The 22339-nt window shown below is 37.4% G+C and overlaps 1 protein-coding gene across 16 annotated transcripts in view; it reads right to left on the bottom strand.

Moving 5' to 3' along the window:
• Nucleotides 1–22339, bottom strand: part of LOC122713572 (disks large 1 tumor suppressor protein) — a 524720-nt gene that overhangs the window by 199212 nt on the left and 303169 nt on the right. For 13 of the 16 annotated variants that reach the window (XR_006346517.1, XM_043934736.1, XM_043934489.1 and 10 more), the window contains 2 exons: nucleotides 15627–15722; nucleotides 8991–9164 (listed from right to left, as the gene is read on the bottom strand). Coding sequence is in view for 15 of the 16 variants with exons in the window: in XM_043934736.1 (XP_043790671.1) it covers nucleotides 8991–9164; nucleotides 15627–15722 (270 nt within the window). In the remaining variant the exon portion in view is untranslated. Of the gene's footprint in view, nucleotides 1–8990; nucleotides 9165–11024; nucleotides 11429–15626; nucleotides 15723–22339 lie in introns of those variants that run through there. The other 3 variants (XM_043934406.1, XM_043935417.1, XM_043934994.1) reach the window with 3 other exon arrangements.

The following is a 22339-nucleotide window of genomic DNA, read 5'->3' as shown; positions in this document are numbered from 1 at the left end:
CGGATGACCCTTTCTTTCGCTATCTCGTTCGAACGGTGTTTCGAATCAACCCATTCCTCGTGTGTACTCGTATACCATCAAACTAACTTACCAAACTTACGTTTTCATCGAATAACTCCCATTATTCTGTCGGAAATCGATCTCGCTCGCTAAGTAACGCGATTCACATTCGAGTTTCTATTCGAAATTACGCCTCGTGGATTAGCCTCAAACGATCGTATCGAAGAGGCTCGCGATTGTCTGGCCCGATAATAATCCCGAAGAGCCACGAAGTAAACAACGATCGACGGAGAAAATTTCTTCCCTCCTCGAATGGACGAATAGCTCGGAATCGATGGTTGCGAAACAATGCGTCCCCAGGTTTTTTCCCCAATCGAGAAGGCCCCGCATCGATGATCGCAGCGCCAAGGAGAGATCGATACGGCGAATCGCAGCGTCTGCGACCACTTTCTGAAAGCCGTAAATAGAAAAAAGAAAGAAAGAGAAAAAAAAATGGCGCGGGAGGTTTAATTAAAAGCGAGTCTGCCGTGCAGAGGGGGAACGACGAACGGGTCAGGAACAATGGCGGCCATTGTGTCGCGCGGTATTTAACAGGTTTTCCAGTGCGGTGGCCGCCGTTTTCCATTCGATCCATTTCTTCGAGCAAGAACAGAGCCCTCCCGGAATAAAATAGCGAAACTGTTGTCCGCCTGCCACCCCCTCTCGCCGGCCAGTTTATTTCGAAGGTGGATCGCCACGTTCGCGATTCGATCGCGAACCCCTGTTCCAACACCCCACACCGAACACTCTTGGTCTCGCTTTTAGACTTTCGATCGAATATCGAGCCGTTTTATCTGCTATCAAACTATGGAGGAAATCTCATTCGCGAAGCTTCGTCGAGCACCACATTGCACTCGAGATTATCTATCTGCTATCGGATATATATATATATAATTTCTTCTTTCTTTTTTTCTTCTTTTTCTTTTTCACCATCGAGGTACGAAGAGATATCGAATAATAATTATATCAATGATGTGCTCGATGTTTGTTCGACGTTATGATGTCTCTTTATTCGTGGACTGAAAAGAATAAAAAAGAATAAAAAGCGATGTAAATAGATAAGTAAACACGTACAATGGATAAAAGAGATAAAAGAAATATTAGAGAGACTATTGATGCGAAGAGTGCTTGATTTGATATTAATTGACTTATTGGAAAAGTCGATAGATTCGTATCCTCTGAGATGATCATAGTTTGAACGATTCAAATGCCACGAATTTTCGTTTCATTGGATACTTGGTAATCGAAATTTTTTTCGCAGATGACACGTGTATATTTAAAAAAAAAACCAACTCGTTGGGATACTACGTATGGAACATAAGGAAACGAACGTTGTCGAATCTCATTAGCAACCGGAAGAAAAATTCGAAAAAAAAAAAAAAAAAGGAAACGGATAAAATCAGGGAGATGGTTGATGATTGACCAGCGTAAAAACGCTTGCCAACAGAGTCCCTTGGCGTGGTTGGATAAAAGGAATCAAACGAACGACCGCGACATTTTAACATTTCGTCGGTTGTGCATTATGGTAATGCACCGGGAGACAAGGGTGTAACGAGCGAGAAATTCCTCGCTCGCGGGGTAAGAAGCCTTTCTCGACGAATGAAAAGGAAAAGTTGGGGCACAACGGTACGGATCTTTCAAGGAAATGAACGGAAGAAGGTGTACCTTGGATACACTCGTTTCCAAAGATCCATGAAATATGAGCGTGACAAGAGTTTACAACCGATACTTGTCTCGTTGAATTCGGTTCGTTTTTCTGCGTCGACTGTATCAAATGTCCTCCGTGAAAGAATAGACGACTGGAAGTTTTTGAAAGGAAGCTTTAATTTTCGTATAAACGTCTTCAAGTTAGGTAAGACAGAATAATATCTCGTGTGTATTAGAAAGGAAATATTGTTCTCGTACTATTACTTGCAGTTAAAGACGATGCAACTACTATGTTCATTTCTTTAAATTCTGTCTCAATTAAATTGCGGATATTTATGCAAGATCAAACTTTATGAATATATCACGGAAATGGAATTTATGCGGATATTTGTTTTACTTTGCAAATATATTATATTCGTGTTTGCATATTTCTGAGGAAATAACTCGTACTTCTATATGTAAAATCTTTTTATATACACAAGTTTATCATTCAATTATTGGTATTCCATTTAAATAATCTTTTCAACAATAATTTTTTCTCGTCGAGATGGAACGTAACGTAATTAGAAAAAAGCGAAAGACTAATTATACTTGAATCCAAATATAAACTGCACTCCATTAAAAATTTGTGAATATCGATCAATCGATAAAGAAACAACGTGCAAAAAAAAAAAGAAAAGAAAAGAAAAAGCAGAAATTCTACGAATATTTATCGAAGCACAATGATCTCTGTGAGTAGCAAAAGTTATACACGAAAGGCAGTTTTTTTGCAAAGGACTGAAAGTTTCTCGCGTGATGTTACGTGGGGATGGATAACGAGAAGGGGATTTGCAAGAATGACTCACGTTAGTTTCTTACGAGTCACGCCAGAAAGTCACAACATAAAGTACAAAATAGTACGGGAAACACCGATTTGGACGCATTCGTATCACGATATCGAACAGGTAGAGACCGGTTTCCTGGTTCTTCGTGCACGAATCACGCGTGTCGCGAACCACCTGACTGCAGACCCTCACGAAGTCTCGATTGATTCTTCTGCACCACGAAAAGGGAGAATAGCTTCGACCTTTTGGCGTAAGTGGGTAGAATGACGTAGAACGATGTTTAGAAATGTTTTCAGAAAGCGAATTTTAATCTGGTAAATGTAGAGCTCGTTTACTTGGTTATTAATATAGAACTTTGTATAGTTACTTCTTTTTTTTAATTTTTTTTTTTTTTTTTTTATTAGTAATTTTACGTTCGAATTGAAACGTACGGAAATGATGAAAGTACGAAACGTTTACTCTCCATTGACCTGGTTCTCAAATTACAATCGTTCTTTTTCGTTTCGATAATTTTCATTGAATATCGAAATAAAATATTTGAATCAATCTACCATTAAATATTCTATATACAATTTTTCATATGATATTCTCCGTGTATTATATTGTTATAAATAGACTGCGAATTTTTATGTAGATAGAACATATTCAATATTTTAACGTAATACGATCAGTAATTTTTTTACTGTACAGTTATTTATCATAATTTGCATTATGATATGTGACAATAATTTTATCGTAAATTGATGTTATCTGAAAAAAATTAGATCGTTTTATATCACAAGATATATATATAAATTTTTTACTTAATTTAATTAATAATTTATTTTATACATACATTTCTTATGTATCTTTTATTATGAAAATTATTTATATTCGTCGTTTATTTAAAATATGCGAAACGTATAAAAAGCGATATATTTGCATAAAAAGTCGCAGTCCAGTGATAAAACAAAATTGCATTGAACCGAGAATAAGATACTGTCCATGTTAATAATTCTAAATTTTAATTATCAATTAGTTCGAAGATAAAAAAAATCATTCGTATCATTGATCAAACATTTTCGGGCGAGACGTCATTCGGTCGTTCATATAAACGGATAAAATAAATATCTTGGAAGATCCGGCAAATCCTGGTTTATCCACGATGTGTATAGGCGAAACCGAAGCTTTAAAAGGTATTCGCATTGTGTTCACAGTGCTGTCTATGTCGCAGACTTTATCCGTGAAGCCAACACGCGGCCTATACCGAAAGGTAATTCGTGAACCGAGCAAATCGTGATTAGATTACAAGCTGAAACGTAGCGTGGCAAGCTTGCCAATTAAATCCCGGAACGTTGCCAGAGTTCTCTAATAAAATAGTAGATATACAGCAAAACGGCGATAATCTACGATCGAAACGAGACATCGCCGAATGATAACCGAATATCAAATCTGTTGAATCTTGTCTTTCATTAATCTATTTCAGACCTAAGTTTCTTCGTTCAAGATGTATTTCTAACGTAATAAGAAATATTTATTTGCCGAAAAGCAAAAATTTAATTATCAAATAAGAAATCAAAGATTGTTATTATCGTTAAAATTACTAATTTAATAATTTTTTAACGATTCGGGGGTAAGTTTAAAAAATTTTTTCCAATCAATTTTTCCAAAATGAAATCCAGATTTTATTCAAGAACAATTTTCGTTTGCCATTACAAATGGTACGAAAAAATAATGTTATATTTTATTTTAATAACATTATTATAATGGAATCAAATGATGAATGGCAAAAATGAAAATTTCTATTTGCGATAATTCGCAGCAACAATCATTTATTTTCGTCAAGATCTTGTTGTGTAATTAATCTTTGTTATTAACAGCACAATGCAAACTTTATGCACGCTTCCAACAGTGATTTACAACTTTTTAAAATAAATTAATTCAACGCAAACATTGAGAGAAATCACCGGTGATATTTTTGATAAAATCAAAAAATCATTTGCGAAAAATGGCACAACTATTTAACTGATGACTTCGTCTCTCGCATTTGATATTTTTTTTTTTTTTTTCAGTACGCGATTGTGTACACCGATACATCATCACAAAATAAAAACATTCGCTCGCATTGAATATATTAAAAAAAAAAAATAAATAAAAAAAAGAGTAATATTTTATACTCTCTGATAACCACAATCGCAAGATTTGATCGTGGATTAGAAGATAATGGGTCGGGACTTCCGTGTTTTCCGCCACACGCTTCATTTCAGACTGCAATTCATAAGAGGGAATACACGAGAGCGATACGTATCGGGCGCATTAACGGTCGAGCCACGTTCTATGATCGCATCTTGCGTCTACGTGCATCATCCTTTAGCGCGCATTAAACGCGATCAAGCAACGGTTACGTGTACGAACGCAATTTATGCGCGAGAGGCTGGCTACGTTGTAGGCGTTATATCATCGGAGACAGGGACCGAGCTAGGCTCGTGTACTCGCCGTGGGTAAATAATAAGCGAAATAAGAGGGAGCTCGATTCGTGTAGGAAGTGTGTAACACCAGGTGGAATACCGCGAAACACGCATCGGTTCAAAGTTAGAAATGGTATATCAATGGTATATAATATCAGATTTTCAAACTAGGTTTTATGGTCAAGTGCATCTGTTTTTGGAAATTATGGACTGTTAAACATCTGTGTAAATTGTTCTGAGGTTTTTCCCTTCTTCTTCAAAATTTAGGCATTCCTCCCTAATTTTCGAAAATCCAGAAAATTTGATGTGGACAAATATAGATATACGAACGACGTAAAGTAGAAATTACGGATCGATGGATTTCAAGCGAACAACGTAACGTAAAGGAAAGATAATAGAAATCTTTTTATTACATACGATAGAAAAGGTATACACATTTCTAATAAATAATCACGCGAATACGGAGTGATTTTTTAGCTTTTGCTATTGGATTTTAAAACAATTTTATCGAGAATAAAATTTCGTTATTTTTAATTATTCACCGATAAATTTCCATTCAAAACTTCTCTTTGTTACATAAAGGCAAATAATCGAAATATTTCTCGTCCCTGTTAAACGAAATATCGTATATAAAACACTTGCATACACACGCACAATATTTCAAGCAAAACTTTCCACGAGACGAATAATTAAAGTAAATATCACGATCGAGTGGAATATCACAAAAGCGTGGCATGCACTTTGCGGAAAACGATCGAATTATGCAAGGGTGGCGGGTATCGAACCGGGCTGGCACAATTGCATCCCATCCGCGTTGCGATACATTATAGCACGAGTTTACACGCGTGGACGGGTCGGCCAGCGCGTAATAAACGCTGAGTTGTCATCAGATACGCGGGATACGGTTTATCAGCGACCGATTAAACGATCCGAGTCGAATCAGAATTGCGCCGTGGTCGATTCGCGTGCCCGGATCTGTTCAATTATAATATTTTATTTATAGGGGATCAGGCTAAGCGCGCGCGCGCCTGTAATTCGACTTGTAATTGCACTCACGATAACACGAAGAAGAAGGTTAATTAATTAATTTCTATTCTTAATTTACGCTCAAATAACGCGATTTATTTCCATTGTTATATAAAATCGCGTCCTGTGAAACACGATGCAAATGCAATCGAATCCGTCGCGTCGTCGTTCGATATTAGAGCGAAATGAAAAAAAAAAAAAAAAGAAAAGAAAAAGAAAAAAGAGAAGGAAAAAGAAAACGTCGAACAAAGTGAAGAGATCCAGAAGGGAGAGACTACTGGCTCGCGAAAATAATGCCCTTCAGTTCTTGCGTTCTCTCACAAAAGGATCTCGCGTAGAGCGAGATACTGGAGGAAATAAAATAGTACTAGACGGTATCTGGGTCACCTTAAAGGGCACACGCCTAGCCGAATTACCGAGGAACAGGGAGGGAGTGAGAGAGTCTGTTCGATTGAACCCAACCCCTTCTAACCGAATCTTCCTAAGTCTATTCCATTAACCGTGCTTCTCCAAGGCTTCGTCTCGATCTTGAAATTTCGATTATTTCGGATGATCGATTGGTCGTGTTATTTGAGATCGAGATCGGATTTGTCTTGTTAGATCTTTGTTAGAGTTTGATGTAAAGTATATCGGATCGTGTCTGTTCTATCTGTTTGAACCATCGAGAGAGGAAAATGGAATGGGAGACGATGGACGAAAAAAATATCGTTTATTATTGTCGGTTCGACGATAAAAAGTTCTTGTATATTTTCTTTCTCCCGTGCTTGGAAAGATAATAGAAATTTTTCGAACGCGGTTGACGTAAGCTTCTGAAAACTGTGTGTGTATAACAGTCGAATGCCGGTGTAATTTATGGAGGCAAGAACATCGCGATAAATCGAAGCGGAGAGGATCGAAAAAGAAAAGGTGAAATCGAGCAGAAGGAAAAATACGTTCCCGTCACGAATATTATTGAATTATGATCTGAAAATATATTGTCGATGGTGAATTCTATTCAACGGATGGAATTTGGATACGAAAGAGAGGCATACATACATACATCGCGGATAATAATTTGCTTTGCACAGTAAATAATATAATCCTTGCGCAACGTAGCGAGAGATAAAACCTGCTTTTATACGTATTGGAAAAATTCCCTTTGTAATTTTTCTTTCTTTCCATTTTTCCAGCGTTGTTAGGAGTAAAGCAGTTGAGGACAAAAGGCAATGCAGTAGATGCAATAAGGCTTAAAATAAGGTTGGTCAGTATGGACAGAATGACAGGCAACTATAAGCAAGAGACAATATTGTGTGTCCAATAAGAAACCTGTCTTATGAGTCTATATTTCTCTGGTTTTACGTAGTTCTGTTCTTAACATTATCCACTGACAACCGTGAACAAAATAAAAGGCCCAGAAGATTTAAGTTTCAAGTTCTTATTTTATTAATTTTGTTGCCTCTAGCTTTCCCCTCAGCATTGCATGACATTTGTGTCTGTAAAAACGTCAGGTTGAATTTATATCGTTCTTTTGTAATGCTCTTTTTGATGCTCCTCTTTGACGTTTTTTCTAACATTCTTATTTAAAAATTAATGTAAATGTTATATTGCTTGATATGTTTCTCAGGTATACATACATATTTGTATGTATTTCTTTCTACTCATTAGATATTACACAATATTCACATTCTAATATTATATACACATTCGTCCAAGTATCATTTTTTTGACGACCTACCTGTCACTATACCTGTCTATACGTTTAACCGTCAAAGTGTTTATTTCTGTTTAATTTTTTGTTACGTGTAATAACGATATTGTTGAATTTGAAACGAAGATGATTCAAATAAAAATGTAATTTTATTTTACAAAGTCTTAAGAGTAGATTGAAATATTTAAATATAGAGGGTATGTAGAAATAAATATTGCATTATGAAATCAAGAAAGAAGGAAAATAATATACATTTGATTGATTCTTTTCCATTTAATCGATTATTTGTTATCCTCAAAACAAAACACGCGAGACCTTCGATTCTTATGATACAATAACCTCGGGAATTTATGATGATTCATTTGTGCAATCAGGGTGAATCATGTTTCAAAGTTAGTTGTACAAATAATACATAAATATCGATTAATCTATTTAAAAATTTATCATTACCTTTTTATATATTCTTCTATATTCTCACAAAATAAATACAGGAAACACGGCCCAAAAAACAGAAAAGATAAAGAACCATAAATAAAGGAAAGAAAATATGAAAATCATAAAAAGCAAACGATATATGCGATTTATGTCACTCGGCGATAAATCAAGATCGTTTATCCGCGAGAAGCCACTCATCCCGTCATCGATCATTCATAACAATAAAACCATTACGATCACGATATTCATGGCAAGTCGGTCGTGTCGGAAAAGAAGATCAATAAATATGTTTCAATTTGTCAAGCCGATCCAAGGATGTCTCATTAACGCCGGAGACGTTCTACTTCCGATCTATATATATATATCCATCGATATCGATCGTTATACTCGAGTACTACCAGATCGAATTCACGGAAAACCGACGACGAATCACGAAGCAATTGATCGAACTACATCGTCCACGTGTTTCTCGGAATATCCACGCGATAAGGCAGGTTTCTCTGTTATCACGAATGCGAAGACGACGCCATCTAACGAACACCCTTGGAAGCTAATAAATCTCCAAGTACGCGCGCCATCTTTCGTGGGGTGATGTAGCCAATTTAGGGGTAATAATTAAAGCGCGTTACCGATTGAGCACAGTCGGTAAGTACGTTGTGCAATATTCGCATGCATATATCGCATCGATTTCATTTACGCTTTCACGAAATTCAAACAGATGGCAAATCTTTCGATTCCGTCTGAGCATGCGCGCGCATATTTGCGGGAATATTTAATTCGATAAACCGCTTACCCCAAGCGTTCTCTTCCAGTAGTTCGTTTTACATTTGCAATTCATTAAAAGAGTGATTTGCGATGCAATGAGATATACATATGAAACATTACCTTGTTCAGAGTATCGTGGCTAGTTAGGATATGCTGACTACCGTCGGGATGTAGGATACGATCGACCGAATTCGGTCTAGGAACTCCATCCAGCTGGCTGGCCTCTTTCAACTGGGGTGGCGACGGCGGTGGTGGCAGCTGCTCCTCTACTCCTCCACCAGCGTAACGGGTCTTCTGTAACCCCAACATTTCATCGTTTAATTATTCCGCCGATCTTTCACATTTTCAGTGACATTCTTAAAAACAACCACCATTTTCCTTTATGGCCATTTCTAAATACTGACGTGCAGACCATCGAAAATCATTCGAAACAATTTATTTCGTCGTAAGTTGGCCGATCTTGATTTACGTTTGACACACGATTTCTCGTGTTCTAATTCCGCATTCGTTTGTTGTTGTTGTGATTGTTGCACTTTCACGATATCGCTCGGTCTAACTTTCGGCACGTTTAGAAAAATCATTTTTCAAAATCGTGAGAATAAATTGAAAATGAAAATGAAAGAAGTACACAACCGATAGTGAGCAAGGTTTTGACTGACGTGCCAGTATTATCGGGTTTCGATATCGATGATGTCGCCACCGAGCTAATCCTCCGCAATCCCGGATTTCGTTTCATTATCACGACCAAGCAAGGCTTCCGAATGCGACGACCGGTCGAGTGGCCAACCACGGCATCAATGATCGAACGTTTATTGAAACCTTTCCGTTTGAAGCGGCGAATATCTTGCCCATACGTGAATAAACGTCGATGTGAATGTCGTCTGTGTGGCTTTAATTCAACGAAACCTATTTAATTGCATTCTTTTCTTCTTTTCACACCTTTTTCATGAATTCTATTCTATTCTATAAAGTTAAATTGTTCGTAAATAACATATAAATTAATAAATTTGGAAGAATTTAAACTGATAAAAATTTTTAATTTTTAATATCGAAATAATTAAACAAAATCGAATAATTTAACGTGTATATTTCGCTATCGTTTCCAGATTTTTTTTTAGAATTTTAAAATATTTTTCACGATATTCTAAAAATCTAAAAATAGATGGTTTTATGATGTTATATATTTTTATAATTATATCAACGTAGTATCGCAAATTTTTTCTGACATCCCGTGTGACGAATAAAACAAATCGATGCAGTTTCCGACTCAATTTACCGAGCGGTCAATTTTTCAGCGTTTAAATGCAACCATGACGATAAATGAACTCTGCGCGTGTCCATGCGCGGCTACATGGAAATGGGAGGCTGGTATAAATAAACAGCGGCTTCCTGCTTTCCGAACAAATCCAGCTAAAAGCTTGTGTGAAATTTCGAAGCATATTAAATCATTAAACATCGAAACATACGAGTGATGCGATTACGTCAAAAAAAAAAAAAAAAAAAAAAAAGAAAGAAAAAAGAAGAAAAAAAAACACGCTGAAAATCATGCTGGACTCGTGTTTCTATAAATTATTTCCTGTCGCGTTTTCACGTTTCAATGGTTACAGATCGAATACCCGATCCTCGTTTATTCGAGTGAATTCATAATGGCGGATAATGATGGAATCAAATTTTATATATGAACCTAGGAATTTAAATCCAACGAAATCGAACACGAAGTTAAATCCAATACGAATGGTTCGATAGGATTCAATTGTTATTCATAAGAGCTGATGTTTCATTTTCTGTACTCTTAACCTATAAAATACACGGTACAAGTTTCCTCTCTGAAGTGTCGGATTGTCACAGATTTAATTTCTCTCGAGAGACTCGAACAAATTTTTAAACCCGAATCGTTCTTATTTGAATTTATATACTCTAATTAAATAACTAAGTTTAGAATTGTATTTAAAAAAAAAAAATTATAGAGAAATCAAAAGTTGTATTATAATTTCGTTGAATTTTGGATGTTGTAGAAATTAATGTAAAAATATTGTTACACATGTATAACTTTTTTTTTTGGTGTGTTTTAAGTTCAAAATTTAAAATACATTTCATCCATGAATATTAAAAACGATAGAAGAATACAAATGGAATTTTTATCGAGAGACTTACGTGATTCCAACAGCATCCGCAAAAACTGGTCGATCGTTTCGAAGCACGCGTGACAACACTACGATTTACGTGTTCCCCGAAGTGACAGGTTCTCTTTGTTCTTCGTTTGCGTACCTTAATAGGTACGCCGTACATATAGTCGCTGAAACGACGTCGCGAATGACGCACGATAGACACCCAATCGATCATTGTGTCACTCTGTTTGATCCCGTTCTACGTTTATTCACGTTCACTTTGCACGAGAACTTATAAATTTGTTTCTCTCCATTTTTAATCTTCGACCAATCTTTTTCAATCCATCTTCGATAAACAATTACAACATTAAATGTATATTATAAGATTGAATTCCGATATCGGAATCTGTTCAAAATTCCACTAAAATTTGCAATGATTTAACTTTGTTTCGCTTCTGTGAAAAATTTAATTTTATTCCTTCGTATTATTTCACATTACTCCACTATTTTTACTCCACTATGGAATTTTCGAATTTTCATTCGTAACGAGACACTTTCGACACGTTTTTCACAATTAATCATTGTATAATTATTGCTCGTAAAAAACAGGAAAAAAATCAGAAGAATAGTCTTTCCTGTCGTTTCAACGAACGTCGTTTCACGACAAATATTCGCGTTCAACTATCGGTTTGAAACACTCGTCCACGGTAAGTCTGTTTTCCTGTAGGATCGTGGAACAAACTAAGAAAAGGGTATCGGGTCGAGAGGAATCCCGATCGAAAGGAACTCGATGAAAGCTTGGTAAGAATAGGTAGGAAAGTAGTTCTCGTAAGAAGTCTCGCTTTGAGGGATGAATAGTGGCTGGTGCAGCAGCTCTTTCGACGATCCCGCGGATGGTACGCGGCCAGATAAAGAAGTTGCGCCAAGTGAAAAATGAAATTTAAAGGGTGGCTGGGCCCCGATCGGGACGTTTGAAAGGCTCGGCGTTAATGCAAGAAAAATGTTCCGTGTATTTCATTCGTGTAAATCGAGGAAATCGTTTCGAGCGTTATCGTAGAATTCGTTGTGCGACGTAGAAGGATTATTCTTAGCGGTTGTGTTCGAAACATGTTGGAACAACAGAAGACAATGTTTGATCCGTTTTATTTAACGAAGGACAAGCTTGTTTTACTATAAGCCAGGTACGAGGGAAAAGTTCAAAGCTTTTAAAACGTTTAAACACATTTCCAAGAATATCAAATAGCATCGTTAAATTGTTTACAAGAGAATATCACGAACCACGGACAAAATGCCGTCGTAAACGTTTCGACGCAATTATTCGATCCTTTTATTCGATTATGGATCCATATCATCACGTACACGGAAGCTAAGTAAAAATATATATATATATATATAAAGAGGTTTTCTACGTTTGAACGAAGATCACGTGCTCGATTTCATTGTTTTCGTTGTAGTTTGGCTTGGCTGGAAATAATGATTCCTCGAAGAGGAACGACTGACATCACCCACGGACGTCAGCTTATTTTCCTTAGCCCGAAGTTTTGAGAAACTACTGTTTCTCGGGCGTACGTTTTATCTCAACCTCCTTAAACAACTGATCTCTCACCATAGGGTTTTTCTTCCAAGAAAAACAAGAGAGTCTGGCAAGGTCGGCTATTCGTGTCAATTAATAGATCCCGATTTTCTGATTCCTGGCATCAGTATCCACGTGTTCCTTATCTTCATTGATCAACGACCACTTCTTCGACGAGATAATTCTCTGTTCCACTCGAAGTGAATCTTCTTTCGAAAACAATACATAAATTCACATCATCGAACAACGTAATAATTCAGTAGAAACTTCCACATGTTCCACGCGTGTATGCGAACAGTATTCTACTACTATCATTCACCGTTCACAAAATTTCGTTTTCGTCGAACACAAGACTCCCCGTGCACGCGAAAACAAGGGACAATTGTTGTTACGCCTCGATCGAGAGAAAGTAGAAGAGGATTACTATTCACGGCAGAATAAAATTGGACATTGGAAACAAAATTAACGAATTCGACGAAAGAGGACGGGAAGAGCGACGACACGTCGTGTACGAACCTCGAAGGGATGGACGTCAATGTCGGTACTGGCGTTAGAGCTTCTCGACGTTGGTGGTCGCCACGTTTCGGCGCTCCTACCAACGCGTCCTGATCTAATTCCGACACGCTTCTTTCCATCGAACGTTCGACTATAACACGATCTTACCACCGTTCAATCCGTGTTCAACGAGCGTGCTTTCTCGTTTGCAACCGTGATAATGGATTAATCCCATTTTCCACGTGAATGAGCTCACGCGTGCCGAGACCTTTCTCAGCTTTCTGATTCCTCAGTTTCGATCCATTTCAAACTTTGGATTCTCGTCTGCGTTTCGTTCAAAATGAATCTAAAGTGACCAATGAGTAAAGTAGTCTGTTGTCTTTTGACGAATTGCACAGATGATTGATTTATCCGTAGTGAAATAATAAATTCGAAACTCCCCCTCTTTCTTTCATCGACATTTAGAAAATTATTTATTTTTGAATGAATTGAACTGGTGTAAATACATTCTCATCGACAGAAATTTTAAACTACAACTTTTATATTTCTATGTCTATAATGATGATAAAGAAGTATATCTACCATGGATCGTAGTTAATACTGGAGATTATTTTTTCTAAAATTTTATTCGAATTATTTAATATACTACACTCTTTAGCTCAAGGTAATGTTTGTCAATGAAGTTATCGACAAAATATATTTTGTATTGGTATTTCAAAAAAAAGATGTCGTAAATATTCCTAGAACAATGAAAACGTGAATCAGAAAATCTCCAACGAACGAAAATTTACATATCAGTCGGTTAATTAAAGTTCGCGCGATTATTCGATGACATAGAGACGAGCAACGGTTATGTTTACAATCTGTGCGCCTGAAACGTCGCTATTATTTCATTAACCTCCTTTCCGCGCAGATGTAATTTCGACACGAAACGTTCCGGACATAAGGCACAATTATCGTAGACGGATTCGTCTCGTTCTGGCTTTCGGCACGATTCGAGAATTGATGGGTTGTGTGGAATAACGGTGGATTTATCGTTTCGATTAAAATCTTTAAAATGTAAAAAGCTGATTGATTTGGAAATAGAATAACAAACAAAATTATATTTATATTCAACGTTAAAATTAAAATATATATGTATAAAATATTGGATAGTTATTTAGAATTTTCTAAAAAAAGAAAAAAGAAAAATCTTATGATTTAGTAATTATAATAATTTTTGAAATTTTTTTCTTCTGTTAAAGGAACGGCTGTGGGAAAAAATTGATACGTTTCGAATACCCAGAAATAATCAGGATCAAAGGAGTACTAATTATACGATTGTCCTTTATCAATTCAATTCAGATTAATCAGTTCAATGAAATCAAATGGAATATATTATATCTAGTTTCCACACTTTATTTGCAAATACGGTAACCGCCTAATAGAATTGATAATGCAGTCACGCTGATTTCTGGCATAATTTACAAATTTGTCTCGCCGCAAGCGAGCCTATTATTGCTCTATGTTTAATCGTTGACTTTGTGCTCTCCGCTAATCGGCGAAATGACGTGTAAAATCGAAGCGAGTTTCAATCCGTGTTCACAGACGGAATGATAAGTAAATGAAATTATCGCCTATGTCGTTTCTCGTTTGTTTTTGTACGCGTTATCTGTGTATCTCCATCGTGTTTCTCATCTCCTAAAAAGAGAGAGAGAGAGAGAGAGAGAGAGAGAGAGAGAGAGAAATTGGCTTTTATCGTACCGTCAACTTTTCGAAATGAATTCCATTATACGAAATATTCGTGGACGCACAATAAAATCTATTCTAAGAGAATGCGGATCTCGGAAGGAAATAAGCAGAAGGATTGCCAGGATAAATGCATCTCTCTTTTTTTCCGCTCTGTTCGTCGCGGAAATGAGAAAACGAAAAGAGGGAAGAACGTCGGAAACTGGAAAATTATAGTTCGTGATGCAAAATAGATTAATTTCTGTTTTTGTCGTGGAAAAGTCCATTACGAGCGGCACCAAAAAAAAAACAAAAAAAATTGTGTAATGTCTCGACTAAGAAATTTCATTTATTAACAGGAGTATTTTTGATCAACTATTTGATTTCGCGAATTTAAACATTTTTTTATGTAAAAACGGAAATATAGAAGAGTAGAAGATTAATAAGAAAATATCGACAGTCACTAATTGATCGACCAGCATTTTGTAGCTAATGTTGCGGAGGAATTACATGGGAGAAACACGTCGATAAAATAGGAAACGTTGCAGTTATAGCGCAAGAGAAGAAACTTGAGATTTCCTTATTGCCAACCGAGTCTCGATGATTCGATTCACAATCGATTAAATTAAAATATCGTTGAATATATTAAAAAAAATTTATTTTTCTACATACAGTTTAATTTTTTAAAAATATCTTTTTACATTTAGATTTTTGAAATTAAATGGGAACACAAACGATACAATTGTTAAAACATAATTAGTTAGTATCCCTCAGCAACAGTTTTTGAACAACGTCATTCTCTCAGTACAAGTTAAGAACAAGAACAAGATCGAAAATTAATTCTGACACGACATTATTTACAATCTTACGAACCTGAGTTTCGTCTACGTGGTCTGGAGCCTCTGGACTGGCCGACTTACGGCCATAAATGTTCGACAGAGTCTGGTTCACCGGGAAGTCTGGACCACCCTGCAATAACCACACGATCTAAAAACATCTCTACATGTTCTTTCAATAAGAAAACGATAAGTACTTCCGGTAAACTCTGTACATTTTATTTCAACAAACAAACGCTGTTAAAGCATCGTATACGATACACACATGAATATTCATATCAAAACTGCATCATTTAACAAATTCAAAATTCGTAATTAACATAATCAATATCCTTTCTCCCGACAACCGCAATCATCGTTCTAATAGCGGATTAAACATGCATAAAATAATAGATTTCGAAAAGCCCTTGTTGTTGTACAGTTTGGAGATCGATAAACCAGACATCTACAACGTTAGAACCCCTTCTCTACGGTTCTACGGTCCACGCTTTCTACGCTCCAGATAAATCAATTACAACTTGGAAACAAGGAGAAATTCAATACGCCCCTAATTTAGGATGTCCTCTTTCTGATCACGATCGCAATCCCCCCTTCCTCCCCCCTCCCCCTCCCCCTCCCCCTCCCCCCTCCTCTATCTTTCTCTATTCCAAATATTCCAAATATTCCCATTGAATTCGTGATACATAAGTCGTGCATGAGCAAATAAATTCGAGTCGAGTAAATCTCCATGATTTAATTTCCAATTCAAGAATTAAACCTTAACTCGATATCTGGACTGGCAATTTAAACTTCTTGTTTTCATCTATCTTTGTCGCGTTTCCAGCCGTTCGACGTTCGGTTCGATCATTTGGTCCAGAGAGTGGTACAGTTGGACCAGGCTTGGAAGGCGGGCAAATAAATAGTACCGGCGAGACGCAAAGTCAATTATCGTTGAACGGAAGTTGATGGAAGTTCCGCCGGTACGCGTATTGCAACCGCGTTAAACGAGCCAAACAGAATTATTCATGGTGAATTTTCGATGCGCAGGTGTGTTTAACATCCCGCGCCACTTTTCCTCGATCCGGCCTATTCGTGCACGTTGCACCCTTTATTAAATATACACTATTACCCCTATCCAGTCCTCGTTTGCGCCGACTGTTTGTTCAGCTTCGCGTCAGAGAACGTCAAACTCGATAATAGATATTGTACGTTGCTCACGCGTCAATAAACCTCGTCAAGATTTTCTTTTACAATGCTGCTGCTGCTGCTGCTGCTGCTATATCGCGAGATAAAATTGAAAATAAACTTTTCTAATTTTGAAATCAACGACGAGTTTATTTCATTGCTTAATATTAGGATCGAAGTTTATCTTTCGGAAAATTATGCATCGATATTCATTCTCGAAGCTATTCAATTTAATATCGATCCACTTTAAAGTTAAATAAGATTGATCGATTTTTATATCGAGATTATCTCAAGATAAACATTGGAAAATTGTTAATATATGTTCCTATTATAAAACAAAAAAATTGTCTTTACCTTTTTTATTTTTCTTCGCAGTTTCGCTGTTATAAATTCTCTATTTCGATTTCCTCCCTTCTTCTTTTTGTTGCTTAATTAATCGCGAATTGCACCAGAAATGAAACCTTTTTAAACGCAAAGGAGGACGAGTGTAAAAACCGAGGGAAAGGAATTTTCGCCGATGCGACGAGCGATAAAATGGAATTGTCTGAAGAATAAAAGGAACTCGGATCGATTTATCGCGTGGAAAGAAAATGTAAACGAAATACCACTTTCTGGATGTCGATCGAGAGGAAAACGTCAAACTTCGGAATACGCGTTTGACGTAGCGTGACGGTTTCAGGAAAAGTATCGAAGAGTTGCCACGATTCTCTGTGCACGTTACAATATATTTATATTATATTTATACGAACGGAATGAACGCGCGGCAACGATATATTTGAATCACGATTATTCACGCGTGCAAATTGAAAGAAAATACGAGGACCACGGCTGAATAAAACACGCCCGGTTATTTTTCCAATTTACCAGATATAAAACCATTTTTGCGCTCCCCGGATCAATTTACAAACTGAAATTACCGATGAAATATTAGCTACACGCGCCAGGTCACTGGTGGCCATCATGACGACATCGTTTATGCATTCCATGATATTCGTGCGACGATCCTTTGTCATCCTGCATTACAATCTATTACAATCTATTACAATAAAGAGCCTAGGGGACAGTAAAGAACAAGAGACAGTAATTCGAATTAAGTAAGCCACTTAAGATTTTACAACTCGTATTATTGTACAAAAAAGAAGGCGTGTTTAATAATTTAGATAAAAATATCTAACCTACTTTTACGAACGTGCAGAATCGAATAACCAATTATATTTTCAATATCAAGAATATATATATATATTGCATTCTTCGATAATTGATCGATTAGCGATTAAGACTTGCAATTAAGTCTTCGACTGCGTATCGGGGGGATACTTTTGAATCGAAGTTTTCGAGCCAGGGGTAGAAGTATTGTTCCCAGACAAGAGTTTTCGCCTCTAAATTTATCTTGTGCGGCGGCGAAAGTTTCGCGGTGCCTTCATTTCGATGCATCCCGAAGAGTTCCCTTCCCGATCTCGGGACTTGAAACAGTGGCGCGCCGCTACGTTTGCCGAAGACTCGAGACTCGGTCTCATCTTCGGATAAACGAACTCGACGCACAAGTGCCTTTTCAATTCGTCTTGCCCTGCCCCGGCTATATACGGAATCACGCGTGTTTTCTCTCGAGCGGAACCGTTCCCGGGTATCTCAGGCCGAAAATAATCAACGAGATAGAGGCGGAGAACAATAAAGTTTCCTTACGAAGCTGCCTCTCAACGTTATCGAGTGGAATATCGAGTGGAGGGGAGAGGGATGCGAATATTTCGAAAAATATTCCAAATTTTTAGAATTGCGGCGTGCAATATTCTAGAGCACTTGCGTTCCATCTACTTGTTACTTTTTTTACTTTAATAGGGTTTAATGGAGTTTCAGGATAAATTATCAGAATAGTTTTCGTTGAAATTCTTCAAATTGGTTCTCGATCTACATACGTTCATTTCGTCGAATTTCGATCTATTCACGCTCTTCACGGTACAGTGTTTACGAGTGATGACGGTTTGGCCGTAACTACTTGCGTTTTGACGCTTACCCGTATTCGGTCCAGTATCCACCGACTCCAGGAGCCCCATCTAGGAGCTTATAGAAGTTTAACAGGCGCGACGAGTTCCCGCAGCAGTTGAATGTTGCCAATAATTTTCGTTTCTCTCGATTCGACCCTTCCAATCGTTGGCCCCTTGTTGGAGATTCGATGGACCATAGAGAGGCTTTCGAGTTGGCGTGTAAGTAAGCGTGGCGGAAACGCGGCAAAGGTTGATCGATCCTCGCCACGATATATTATCGAATTGTTCTCTTGTGGAAGATTCGATTCCACGCCGGGAATACGAGACGAGAAATTCAACTCGATGGCCAATTCCAAGTTTTATCGATCGTCTCGAACGGTTGCAAAGTATACACGAAACATGGGAATACTTGAACTTTCAATTACTTCATAGTTTGACCTCGTACAGTTACATTTTTCATCGCGACAACGTGCTCGCTACGAACTCTTTTTTATCGAGAGAAAGAGAGAGAGAGAGAGAAAGAGAGAGAAGAGAATGGATATACGTTACATGTATGAGATCGAGGAAAAAGGATTTTGGTATTTTGATATCGAACTGTTTGATCGGTGAAAATGGAATTTTCAGAGACGAGAATGGAACGATTTTAAAAATACACAGTCAAAACCGGAACGGAGGGAATTTCTTCTTTATCAACGTTTTTATAAATTCCACCATAAAATTCGAATTTATGTAACACGTTACAAATTGGATAAACGTTTGTCTGTTTCAAAATGAAACCTTCTATAAACATCACACACATATATCTTGCAATGCTGAAAAATCTTAGCATGAAGGATAAAAAAGATATTTTATCGAAAGAGATATCTTATAATATTTAACATATTCTGAAAGAGAATTTAACGATTTGCACATAATTGAAAGCTCTAAATATCGCTCGAGATGCGCTTAAGCTTCCAAAGCTTATAAAAAAATCTCATCTGTGCGCATATCTTCTATATTCCCTCCTCGACAACGATTGATATTTTTTTTTTTTTTGTAGTCCTAGCTCAAAGATGGCGCTCAATTGGAAGCTCGTCGTTGAGAGTTGAGCGAGGATCGTCTCGCAATAAAATCTGTGAATTCAGAGAGGACTTGGTGAAAAGACGTCGATGATGATCGAATACTCGCGTTCCGCGGTGACGCAGAGCAATTTTATTCCTCGATACCAATCCTTTTGCCCCACCAAAACGTCCTTTCGTCATTCGATGCAAGTTGGCGCGATCGTAGGTGAATCACGCAAAGCTCTTTCCAACGGATGGAAACGGATACTTCCGGTTGAAACGAATCGATGCTTCGTGGCACGTACTTCTTCGTAGCCTCCAGGCGATGAACGTGTATGTGTGTGTATATATATATATATATATATATATCCAGTTCGAAAACTCGATCCTTGACTGATCGAGAATTTCGACAGTCGATCATTTGAAATTCTCGTGTGTGCTATGAGGATGATTTTCGAAGAATATAAGAGAGATGAATTCGAGATCAAGCGATATTATTAAAGGAGGAACAATCGGAATGGTTATTTTTATCCTCTGTCATTTTCTCGATAATTTAATCGATTCAATAATAAAATTTTACGCAAGCCAATTGAATCGCCGATTGGAAATTGAAGGAACCGATAACGCGTGTTTAACTACTGGCAAATTACAATTTGCTGAGTCTGGCTAGGGACCAATTCTACTAGATCTATTATATCGATGCATAATTAATGCCTCGGCGCAGTTGCCGATAATATTCATCGATAGCAAATAATTTCAGTAGCAGAGAATTATGATGTTTTGGAATATATATTTCCAATATATCTTGAACATGTTATATATCGGAAGGCATAATCAAAAACAATTTTCGAACGAATAATTCATTAAATTCCTATCCTTTAACGTCCAACAAATTTTTTCACGTTCCAAAAAAAAAAAAAAAAAAAGAAATGCGTGGAAAATATTTTTCACGATGGCGGAGAGTGACAGAATTTAATCTGCCTTAAAGCTTTAAACACGCTCCACTATTTGCTGAAACTCGCCATATTTTTGTTGGATAATCTTCGCTCGCTAAGCCCCGGAATTTCGTTTAAATTCCGTACGAAACGTGCGTCGAAATTATGCTTGAGAAAAGAGACTCGAGCAAAAATCTATCTTACAAAATTCGTGGGACGTTTCGACGTTTTCGAACGGCAGTTTTTCTTCCGCCGAGATTTTCGAATATCCCGCTGTTGGGGGTTGGCCCATCGTTACCCTGAGAATAAAATAAGGGATTTACCTCTTCTATATTATTCGACAGAGTCCGAATTGGAACGGTATCGAGGGAGGATTCCGGTTCCTTTATAACCGATATCTTTATGCTCCTTTATGCGTTGCAAAAGACCATACGTCATCCTTGATATTTCTTCTTTCGAAGAAGGGGGAAGGGAGAGGGGAGGAGGGCATTCAGTCGTCTGAAAATGAGATTCCTTTGTATCCTTTGGCCTTTTTTGCACCGATAATTTTCCGATTCTCGAATTGTCCGCTCACCCGGCTTACATTCAGATATCCTGTGGCGTTTTATTATCGTGCAAATCGCGCATACCCTCCCCATTCTGTCGAAAAATGTTGGAGCTGTAAACGGGTGGCTGTACGATCGTATAATAATTCATCGTTCATTTATTCGCTAGAGCAAGCGATATAGATTTATTTAATAGGATTTAAATCTCTATTAATTCTGTTATCCTCCATATATAATTTTACTCTGGGCATACAGAATCTATATAGCTTTGTGCTCCATAGCATTGTTCAGTTTCGAGCAACAGGCAATTGAATAGGTCTTGCAGGATCTAAAATCTCGAATTCTCACTTCGTTAGCTTCAGCACAGCTCTCGACAATTAGCAGTGCTCTCTAAATGCCAAGTCGAATCCATCAACACAAAGGCTCTCTATTCCTCGTTTTACTCAACGATTATCGAATTTTTGCAATAATTTCCCAATCTCCTCCTCCCGTATTTTGAGCGAAAAACGATCCAGAAATCGTAATCTTCCACAACACAACCATCCCATAAGAGTGAATCGAAAATTTACGGTACGATCTACCACAACACGCGCACAAGATAAAAGAAAGGGAGAGAGAGAAAAAAGGGTTCTCCAAAGCGCGAATTCTCGCTTGAACGCGACACCTTTTCAAAGAAGATGTCGAGAGAACGGGGAAAAAACGAGAAGGACGCGCAACGTCAACGCGCTCGAAACCCTTGACCTGTGAAACCCTATCCCCGCGAGACAGTATTTCGTTCCATCGAGTTCACGTTCTTTCATCTCTTCGTGATAAAAGTGTTACCGTTCTCGAATGATTCCCAAAGCTAGCCGATGAAATTAGTTTCGGTTATAGAGTATCGACGATGCCACCTATATAAAACCCGTGACGCGTTGGGATTATGGAAGCGTCGCGTTGAAGAAGAAGAGCGTCCCCTATACGCGAGTTACGATCCTGGACAGGAAGTTGTCTGTTAACATTAGAGCTCGGATGGAAAATTCTTTGTTTCGAGACAGAATTTTATTCTCGAAAATTGCGAAAGGGACTTTTCCTTTTCTCTCCTTTG

Source organism: Apis laboriosa, unplaced genomic scaffold (genome assembly GCF_014066325.1).
Source record: "Apis laboriosa isolate Shangri-la unplaced genomic scaffold, ASM1406632v1 scaffold104_cov149, whole genome shotgun sequence".
In the NCBI taxonomy this organism is placed as follows: Eukaryota; Metazoa; Arthropoda; class Insecta; order Hymenoptera; family Apidae; genus Apis; species Apis laboriosa.
The sequence above is the reverse complement of the archived record's forward strand: the minus strand, read 5'-3'. Positions and strand labels throughout refer to the sequence as shown.